The sequence below is a fragment of the Anoplophora glabripennis genome, unplaced genomic scaffold (genome assembly GCF_000390285.2).
Source record: "Anoplophora glabripennis isolate ALB-LARVAE unplaced genomic scaffold, Agla_2.0 scaffold28, whole genome shotgun sequence".
Lineage (NCBI taxonomy): Eukaryota > Metazoa > Arthropoda > Insecta > Coleoptera > Cerambycidae > Anoplophora > Anoplophora glabripennis.
Window position 1 is genome coordinate 627,212 of NW_019416423.1, and position 11,179 is coordinate 638,390.

The 11,179-nt window shown below is 31.2% G+C and overlaps 1 protein-coding gene across 5 annotated transcripts in view; it reads right to left on the reverse strand.

Moving 5' to 3' along the window:
* Positions 1-11,179, reverse strand: part of LOC108909895 (serine/threonine-protein kinase tricorner) — a 120,546-nt gene that overhangs the window by 48,872 nt on the left and 60,495 nt on the right. The window contains exon 1 of one of the 5 annotated variants that reach the window (XM_018714360.2): positions 1,486-1,785. The exons of the other annotated variants lie outside the window; for them this stretch is intronic. Within the exon in view, the coding sequence (XP_018569876.1) occupies positions 1,486-1,537 (52 nt within the window). The 5' untranslated portion in view covers positions 1,538-1,785. Of the gene's footprint in view, positions 1-1,485; positions 1,786-11,179 lie in introns of those variants that run through there. 5 annotated transcript variants of the gene reach the window in all.

The following is an 11,179-nucleotide window of genomic DNA, read 5'->3' on the forward strand; positions in this document are numbered from 1 at the left end:
CTAAATAAATCCTTTCGTTTTATTATTTTTCTGTTTATTTCTAGGAACTAAAAGCTTCAGTTTGACACAGATTCAGGTCGAGATAAATAAATGGAATTGAAGTAAAATACGTACATCGTAAAGATGTTAAATTGAAATTCCTGATAATCGCTTAAACACCCAGAAGTTTAGCAATTTGATCGAAGACTTAACACCGAAGATAATTCGATAAAATTCTTACTTAATTAAATACAACAGTAGGAGTTCTATTATGTAAGGACTTTGTGGAATTAGTGGAAAAGGAATGTAATTAATGTACGTAGATAAGCAAATTACAAATATTATGTAGGAAATAAGAATATATAACATTCAGTAAATGTATTTTTAAAATAGATTATTTAAATTAGTTTTATTTATTAATATGGTATGCATGAAGAAAATTTCATATTAAATATGAGAGAGTACTTAATAAATTAAAAACTGTTGCAATGAAAACAGTAAATTATCTAGTTACTTTTAGGCATTTGGAGTGATTTACGGTTCTGTGGACAATTTCGACGATAAGGTTCAAAACATGGGTGAAAAAATTCAATTCAAAACATGGGTGAAAATTTTGATTCAAAACTTGAGTGAAAACATGGCGTACACAAAGACAATTTCGTAATAAACATAAGGGAGTGATAAATTAAAAACTGTAGCGATGAAAACAGTAGATACACCGTCATAAAAAATAATTGAACATTAACCTCATTATTATTGCGAATTTGGTCCCCTACTCTGTTTAGAACGGATTTCTCTTCCGCAAAAAAGTAGGTAGATAATGGAAAAATCAAATAAGCAGGTAAGTAACTGTGGATAACAAATGACTTCCTTTAGAAGGCTGTGTTGTGGTTTGAACATTTAGGTTCCCACAATTTTTCAGACAAAGTTAAAAAGAAAACAGTTGTAATGAATTCACGTATTTTGCTCCTCTGAAAAAATGTAAAAATTTCGGCCTTTGCTCCGAAAAGATAGGTTAAAAGTTATGAAATTATTCTAGCGTAACCAAAAATCTCAGACTGAAAAATGCAGATATTTAAGTGAACTTAAAAAACCATTACATCATTTCTCTTTACATTTTCAAAATGAATAAATACAATGTCGTTCATAAAACTGAAATGAATACCTAGTGATGCATACTTTCTATTTTTTATTTAGCTGCTTTTTTCAGAAAGACACTTTCGGTTATGCTAAAATAATGTCATAAAAAGAAAGTTGACAGATCCTTTTGACAAAGAGGTTGGTTTAATTAATTTCCACATTCATAAAATGACATTTTCACTGGACTTGGCGCAAATCAGTTTTCCCTGTTCCTCTTTGTTTTTAATAAAAAAACGAAAAAAATTTTCCCGCTCGAAAAATATATCAATACTTGCTCACATTTAGAAATGACAAAAAATTAATTGTATAGTGTTCTTGCATTTGAAAATAGAGCACCTCGCAATAAACTAACAAATCACTTTCTACCTGGGTCTTTCTGTGCGACGGTTTGGAGGAAAATTTTGCACGGATACCACATCACGAGGCAGATCCGCTTCGAAACGACCACATCCACACAAAACAATATCCCGCACTACGCCAACGACACGCCACCGGCAATTTTTTTCATTTTCACGGGGAACACTCTCATCTTATGGGAAATCGATGGCGAAACGGTAGGAAAACAGACGGCGACCGTCCACGCGCGGTCTCTTCGGTACACTAAACTAAAATTACTTATCGCGGATGTGCTAAGTGATTCTATTTCATATCTACAGCCAATTAAGGTACATGGCTGCTATATTTGTTTTAATTGAGTACAATGAACAGTGGTTTGGTCTTGGTCCCGATATAATGTGTGCGAGCGCTCGCGTGGTTATTTTAATGAGAAATTGATGGCGCAAACAGGGAAAAATATATTACGCGAAATTTTAGTACTTACCCGATGGTGACAGTCTGCAATAAATTGTGAAATATATAATTCGAAATGCTAATTAATAGCTTTCTTTAAATCGTTTTTTACGACAGTTTTTTTTTTATAATTTTGATGTGGTATTACAAATTAGTTAATTCTCAAGTTGAAAAAAAAATTGTATAGTAATTTTTCAGAAAGCGTATTTCTTTTTCAGAAAATATCATTTGCACACATTTATTTCACACAACACGACAGTGATAAACGATCAATGTTCAAGAATTAGCATCTGTTTTATAATAATTTATTTTATTTATTTATTTAGAAGTTACAATATCCAACGGGACAAAGTCCTAATTACAGGATAACGTAAAACAGAAAACCTTACCTAAATTTTAAAAGAAAAAGACAAACTACCATTAAATATAAAAATTTAAATATGTAATACGTAAAATACAGCAATCAAAATATAAAATATAAAATCCAAGCAAAGAACTTAAGTATAAACAATAACAGACAAATAAAACAAATAAGCTTACTAACATATACAAGATAAGGATTACATTTGCTAGACAAACAATTTTTTGTCATTCATACAATGAAAAAATATATCAAGTCGATCTTCATACTTCTGGTAATTGGAAATCATTTGATATAGATGAGATGATATTAGTAAATTGGTACGAGGTGTGGGATATTGTAAAACCGATTAAAATCTAGAATTAAGTCTAGGAACATGACATAAAATCCTTGAGACTAACGAGTCTGCATTTAAAGTGTTATTTATGATTTTGAAAAAGGAATATAATTGAACCTGTAATATAGTACAATCAGTAAATGATTTAACATCCAAGAACAACTTCAAGTCGTACACACAATTGGTACCTATTACTAAAATAGGATTTAAACAGATAATAGAGCAGAGGATAAACCTACCATATGACTCCAATTTCAATGTTAATAAATTATGATCAAGCCGATCGAAAGCTTTGGAAAAAATCGGTATACACAATATCAACCTGACTTTCTACATCCAAAGTTTCAGAAATAAATTGGGTTTTCTCAACTTGTTGAACGACCACTCATAAATCCATGTTGGTACAGAGCTATTGATTTTTCAATATGAAAATAAAGTCTATTGTGTAAAATTATTTCTAGGATTTTTGAGAAGTTATTTATAATTATATTTATATAAATTTAAATAACTTAATAATGGAATAATGAAATTCGTACTATTATTTATTTTTCAAAATCTTTCTAACGTTTAATAAAAGATACATCTATTACAGACGAATATGACATTCATTTACGATTGGACTGTCAAAATTGTTAATATTTATGGCCTCAAAGTAATAAATTTACTTAAAAAGAAAACTAATAACCATAAAAAAGACTAATGACCACCTGTATTTATTAACAACCGCAAATTCAATCTAAAAGATACGTCTAAATTGTACTATGTTGTTTGACACATACTCTGACACTATCGTTATCAATAATAAGTCGTTAATTCATTAGAGTAGAGACCTAATCTCACAGGTAGGGGAAATACGAACAGGATGTATGTCGTAATACGATATTCGTTTACACAGTGGTAGGATTCCGAGAAGCGAATTTGATAAAAAAAAATAATCGTGATATATGTATGAACATTATGGTAATTATTGCAACGGATTTTTGGTCTGGTGCATAATGCAGACTTAAGGTGCTACATCCATCAAAATCGATAAATTATTTAGTAGATTCGATTGTAGATTATAAGTATAAGCCAAATAAGACTATTGTAACCTCCATGATTTTAGGGTTTTTCATCTAAATACATTTTAATGTCAGAACTTTTTGATTTAATTTTTTATCCAAATAATGCGAATATTATAAAGAAAGGGACAAACTGCCTCAAAAAATCATCAAACGGACCTTAATTCGTATGATTTTTTTGTGAAATATGTATATAAAAACAATATTTATAATAGAGTCTAGATATTCATTGAAAGATGCGCTTATGGATGTAATTTACAAAAACAGTTCTACTATAAGTACATTTTGAAGGAAGGAAATCGTTGAAGTTTAAAAATAACCCCATTTCCCCCCATAGTTGATAATATTAAAATATATAACAAATTTGTTAGTCATCCTAATATAAAAAATAAGTTGCAAAATAATTCCTCGTTTTTCTACGTCAGAATAAACTTCATTTCAATTGCCCAGATAATTTATTTATTAACGTCTGTAAATATATCCATAAATTTATCTTTAATAGTAGATCTACGATTCGTCTTAAATTTCAACACAATCAGATAAGTTACGATACCGAGAATTCGCAAATAGCACTGTCTCAATATTTACCTTAATTTTCAGTCAGGATGTGACTTCCACGCATTTCATAAGAATACGTTGTTTATAAATCAAATAACCGCCACATTTCCTTGGTTCGTTTACCATATTATCGAGTCAGGGGAAAATTGTAAATTTCACAAATCACGCTCAAAATGAAAACGAACATTAAAATGTATGTTTATTTACATTGGTCTGAATCAGTAAGTGACGTAGATATTAAAATATTACCTATTAAGTCTCAAAGATGTCAAGAAATCTATTTGTTTGTGATATTATTTGACATGATAATCCCCCGCTTTTTTAACACTGAAAACAGTCACTTATAGTTAACAGTAGGCATTAAATAAGATTATGGTCTGTTGTTACTTTTTAAATGGAAATGAGACGATAAAAATATTGCAAAATATTGTGCAATTACTTCGTAAACATTTTGTGACATCTTTAAAGTTACACAGAGTAGTATTTTGGACGATCATCGAAGATGAATCATTTAACAAGATTCAAAAGTGGGCATGTAAGCAATAGATCAATGAAAGCGATAATAATAATTAAGTTCTGTAACTACATTCCCATTTTAAGACATATGTTACCATGGTAAACAAATCATGAGGCAATTGGCAGATATTTTTTGCAAATATATTTTTGGTGCATGTTTATTTGGAAAACACTGTACATAAAAATGTGCAGCTAAACTTTCAGTTTTCACTATTGTTTCTATACGTTTTAGGCACACTGTCCTTTCACAAAAAGGTTAAAAGCAAGGATTTAGAAAAATAAATTATTAATTAATAATTTTCAATATAAAAAACACACTATTCCGTAATGATACCAAAGTAGAACCGATGATTACATAAAATTCAACTAGCAATAGACACAATAGCAAACGACACGCCATTTACAACCACAACTATTGACCTATTCCTATATGGTATGTAAGCCAGGCACGATTCCAGAGGTTCCCAATAATTTTTAACAATTTTGGTTATGATTAATTTTAACGATTTTGATTATTAAAAATGCTTATAAGCGTCTACAAATTAAACACTTATTTTCGAAAAATAATCCATCCTGTTCGATGAAACAGTTCAAACAGAATTACTCGTAATTCTTTTTGTAACTATTCTTTTATTTAATTTTACTGCTATGTGTAACAATTTCATTTGTGGCTTTGGTGCTATTAATATCCCCTGCAGGAATTTCACTGCTATTAATCTTTTACCTTTCGTGTCCTCACTTCACAATCTGCTTCTTTGTCCCTTCGGACCTGTCGCCTTTTCGTGCCCGTTCTATTGAAATTCGTTCTTTTTTCCAAAATGTTCATGATATATGTATCTATTTCCTCATTTAATATATTTACACCCATTTGTCAATTTAAACGACTAATATATTAGATTAGTGGGAAGTGATGCGACACGTGATCACTTAAACAAACAAAAACAAAATTAAACAATTACTAGTGAGTCAATGCTCACCGAAGTAAAACAGTTTGAGGATAGGATGGTCCCGGTTATTTTTTCAAAATATCTTCACAACACGATCACCTTTTTGTAATATGTTCTGTATCTCTCATCGTTTCCAATATCCCCACGACAAACGCCCCTATCTTGGACACGTTGTGCGTAACCAATGATCTGATTTTTCTCTCAACGTAACATTAAACAAATTAAGTTGCATAACGCTCAGATGAAACAATTCCACTCTATGGATTATTACGGTGGACAAATCCGACACTAGCTCGAACAAACTGGAAAAGATTTATCCATTTAGCTAACCGGAACTTACACAACGACAACGTACTTTAGTTTGCTTTTCTTCAAACCCTTGTAATATCTAGTGAAAGTAATTACACGCAAATCCCCAACCCTTTCCAACCCCGGTATATTACGGTTCGGACCGTAGAAACACAGGCGTGCACTAATGACTCGCGTGCCACATTGCGTCCTCTTATCGGATTAACAAGGTCGCTTTACCAGTGGGCCCAGTGTGAGTCATTTTCTGGATGACTCGCGGGAAAAACTCCTTTGAAAGTGCCCGCAACTTTCATCATCCGCAATTTTCCTTTACTGCGGATAGCCGCTTTCCGTGCTTTCAAAGTTTAATCAGCACTCCAGTGCCGGTGCAGTATGCGGTCTAATCAATATTAGGTGCATGTGGTTATTGGGTGCAGTGCAAATGCAGATAATTTTTTTTACTCGCATACAATGAACTGAAATATAGGGCGTCTCGATCATATTTCACGAAAAAACTGGGAAAAATCGCAAACCATATGTTTTTCTAATTACTTTACGTGTGGTTTTCGAGAGTGTTAACTCTCAAAAGTCACACTAGTGCAAACTCGCACCTCCGTTTTTTTTAATAGCTGGCATTTCTCATGTAGTAACTGCCCCACGATAATTCCTTCTACAGCCCGAACAATCAAGCCGTACCACAGCTGGCCAAACTAGAAAGTCTGACTAGTCTGATCGGTGCGAATTCGCACCAGTGTGACTTTCAGGTGGGTAAAAGTGTGGCTGAATTTATATCATATAATCTAGAAATGAAGTGAATTGAAACGCAAATTTCCTATTTTTGTCGCCTCATTTTACGTGTCGAATAGACTAGAACAATTTTTTATTTAGTTATTGTGTTGTTAATAATTTTTCAAATATTTTTTTTCAATACTAGTTTAATTGTAACATGTATTTGTCAATATTTAGGATAATATTGTCCACATTAATATTTTAAATACAAAAGAATGCACAATAAACATCAATTTACGGAAAAGGAGACAAAAATCGCAACTTCAAAAAATGCTTATATTGGAGATACCGTGAAAAATTGGTAGTATGATTATATTGATATGGGGGACATACAGAGTGATTCACAAATGGTGACCAAAAATGAAACCTCGTATTCTTTGGTGAATTTTAAGGAGAGTCTTTCCTATAAAGTTTTTATCTAGTAGGCTTCATTCGAAAATCAGGCTTTTTTCAAAAAACATAAAAACATAAGAGAGTAGTAATTTGTAGAAAATTGAAAGACGAATCTGAAAATATCATGGTTGTTACCGTAAAGCAGTGGCGTACTATTTTATTTAGAAATATATGCCACCGTCACCCTGTATCCCCGCTACTGGAGCATGTAAATTTTAGGAAAAACCCTCAGATTTTGGACAATGTTTACATAAATATATGCGCTCAATTTTAAATTATTTAAATTACTAGTTTTTAAATTATTTAAAAAAGTTAAAAATATTTTTTGAAGTTTGTATTTTTTTAACGAATCGTCCTACATAAAAACATTACAGAAAAGACTCCTTAAAATTCACCAAAAAATACAAGGTTTCATTTTTGATCACCATTTGTAAATCACCCTGTACATTTTCTTAAAAATATAGACTTTCAACTTCAAAATCCTTTTTTTAATTTTAAGAATGTCATTTTTCGAAAACTTTTTTTTTCAATGGCATTTCTTATTAACAAATTAATTATTTTTTCAAACCTAATTACAACATTCGATTTCTCGGAAAATTTTACCCCAGTTTTGATATAAATACGCTGTTTTCGTTAAAAAACAAAGACATAAAAGTTCAAAGTTGGCAAAATCCCAATTCGCACTAGTGTGACCTTTAAGGTGACCCGCCCCGAGTGAGACCTTTGAGGGTTAAAATTGTTACTTCGAAGAGTCAAAATTTGTAAATTTGTGCCATAAAAAAACCATTCTATTTCCGATAGCAGTGACGTGAACGCTGGTAGTTTGAGGAGTAAATTACTATTTAAGTTTAAACTTACAAAGATACAATGTTTTTTAATTTCAATATTTGCCGAAGATTAACAAATAATAAACCATCCCAAAAATCCATCACCCAGAGTGTAATACGATAGTGCGCTATCAAATATAAACCATACGTGTCTTCTAATATTCATGTCAGAGCCCAGCCCGAGAACAACAACGACAGTTCAATGGTTCCTAGTTAAAGCTAAGCAAGTGCAAGAAAATTATTTGTGTCTAGTAAACGAAATTTGACTAAGACTTTGCGAAGATTTGGAGAATTTATTTAAATCCAGTTCAACTGTAACTACTGTAGATAACTTAATTACGCAAACCTTTACCTTATTTAAGAATGAAACAAAAACCCAAATAATAATATTGCGTAAGAGTTACGTAAGATGTCTACCAACAAAACGTAACAATAATTTATTTCTGGCAAATAAACTTCTTATCTGAATTACGATAAAAAAAAACTTACTACGAAATAAATGAAAAGTGCCGCAATGATAAGATAAGGAATCTAATATTTAACGCATACATATTATGTAAAAATGTATAAATATTATCCGCAAGTACGACAAAGTTAAAAAAATTTACCCTGCATTATTTTTAACCTATAAATAAATCCTAAATGTAACCCCTTCATCTATCTCGTGTAAGTTTAGAGATCTGCACAAGGAGGATGTAAAACTTAAGCAGCAAGAAAACTACAAGTAATACGAGCTATTAATGACCAATTAAAATAAGTAACAGCGACAGAAGAACTACATACCGTCTCTATTTATTTCATTACAGTTAAACCTTTCTCCGTGATTGACCATATGGCTTAGATAATCAATTATCTCAAATAGATAAAACTCGTTTTACGGTTTTGCTATACAGTTAAGTAACCAGCAAGTGTCTCTGTTCACATGTTGCACTCTGCAATGCTTTTTTATAGTAACTGCGAAATGAGCAATTTCTGATGTCAATTCAATGTGACAGAGGAAATTCAAAAAATTGTTAAGAAATTTATATTAATTATTATTGACATAACAAGACTTGTGAGTTGGTTAAATCACATTATGTTTTTATTTATCTACGTTTATTTATCTACATCAGTAAAATTAAATTAATTTAATAACAATCACAAGTAAAAAAATATTTCACAACAAGGATTTCACGCTAATTTTTAATTCTGGAACCTGTTTACATTCAACCACTATCATTTACCGTGATTCTTGAAACGGAATACGAATTAACCGAATTTCCTTATTAAAAATAACTCCAACAGTTATTACACGGTGGGCGAGCGAACATACCAACTGAAATGAGTTTACGAGCGCATCAAAAGCCAAACGTAATTCACATAATTTCTAGGAAGCAGCTCTTTTTCCTGTAAGGTACTGTCACACATTGTAAGCAAATTTGTCGAACGCGAGTCCCGAAGGCTACACAACTTGGCGGAAATAAACACGGCAAGCAATTAAATCCGCAAACAATGTACGTTTAATAATATGCGCTATCAACGCAGAACAATGGATAATCTCGATGGGACTGTTCCATTTTTAGAAACTACAGTTAGATGAGGCAACACATAAATTGCTTTTTTTATTTTCCTATAAAAAGAATATTCTACAAAACGTATCGCGACGCCCCTACAAAACTTCCATTCTACTGACACAAACACAAATATGAATTCTTCATTAAATTGTAGATTCAAACCCACCACTTGTGGTGACGAGCAAGGTTATTCTATTTCGTTTAAAAATATTTAAAAGTGAAACAGAAGTAAGCTATACTTACATATTTGTTGGCAAAACAGAGATATTTACCTGAAACAAAAATAAAAAATTATACAGGGTTAGTTTAGTATTTTCTATAAAATGGCGAATGCGCTAGTGTAAATATGAAGTAAAAGTTTTGAAGTACGTAACTCAAAATATAAAATTTCTATTATTGTTTTTATTTAGTTTGGTTATTTTTGCTACATCAAAAAGAACAATTTTAAAGTAAATAATCTCGTAGTGCAAAAGGAACACTCAAGGGGTCAAATTATAAATTTAAATGTGCCAGAAATTAACTTTTCAATCCAAAATCATCTACACTTCTGCAAAAAATTAAGGGAGCAAAAAAATTTTTCGAATTATTAGCGATTCTTCAGAATACTGTATCTCAGTTAAAAATGATCGTATCAAGGTTTTAAAAAAAGCATTTTAAAGCGCCGAATGTCTAGTTTCCAGATTTCTTAGTTCAAAATTTTTAGGAGCGATAGTCATCGTGAAATTCTAAGAAATAAGAGTAAAAAATTTTTTTTTCAATTTTTTACGTTTTTTTCTCGGTCCACGGGCTTGGAAAATTTTTTTACACAAAAATCATGATATGGACTTGATAGCCTGTTCATTCAGTTTTAATTTCTTTTTTTTAATTTTTCTCTACGTTAATTTGACCCGGAGATATTCGACTACGAATACAAAACCATCCTTTTGGCTTTAACCATCGATATCTCAGCAACTAATGATCAGACAGAAAATTGACGGGCAATTTCGAAATCTCGAATAAACTTCCTACAAGGCTATGTAGCGTTCTTGGAAGAAAAAAATTTTCTTTCATCCTCTACATTAACTTGAAAAAAGTGAAAAAAAGTGACTTTTTGACTTGTTTTGCTAAGTCGACCGCATCTTTGCTAATATCGATGGAGAGTCTAATGCTTGTACGATTTTTTACACCTCGATGTACCCCCAAAAGCTCCGTAAATTGGCAGATCAATCTATCGAACGGTTTTTCCGGACCGCTTAATCAAAATTTCAGAAAAATTTAAAGGAGCAAAATTTACATTTCTGAGTACCCTGTATCGTTCGTAAAAATGAAATTTTGATTTTTTTTTCAATTCTTTCACAATTGGGCATTTTTTGCTCATTGAATTTGAAAAAAATAATAATTTTTTAAAAAAAAACTTAATTTTTGAAAAATTTTTGAAAATTTACTCTTCTTTATTTTTTAACAACCCAAGATAAAAATATTGAGTCATTTTTGAAGCGATGTACTGTTTCCGTACCGTAAGTTTCTTCATTTTGAATTAACGAAATTGAATAAAAGTTGATACCCCCAAGATTGGTGTAGTCCTCGATCTGCGAAAAAATAGTGCGTATTATCCTAAACTTTCTTACGAAGCTAACAAGTGTGAAAAAAACAGTTTTTTTT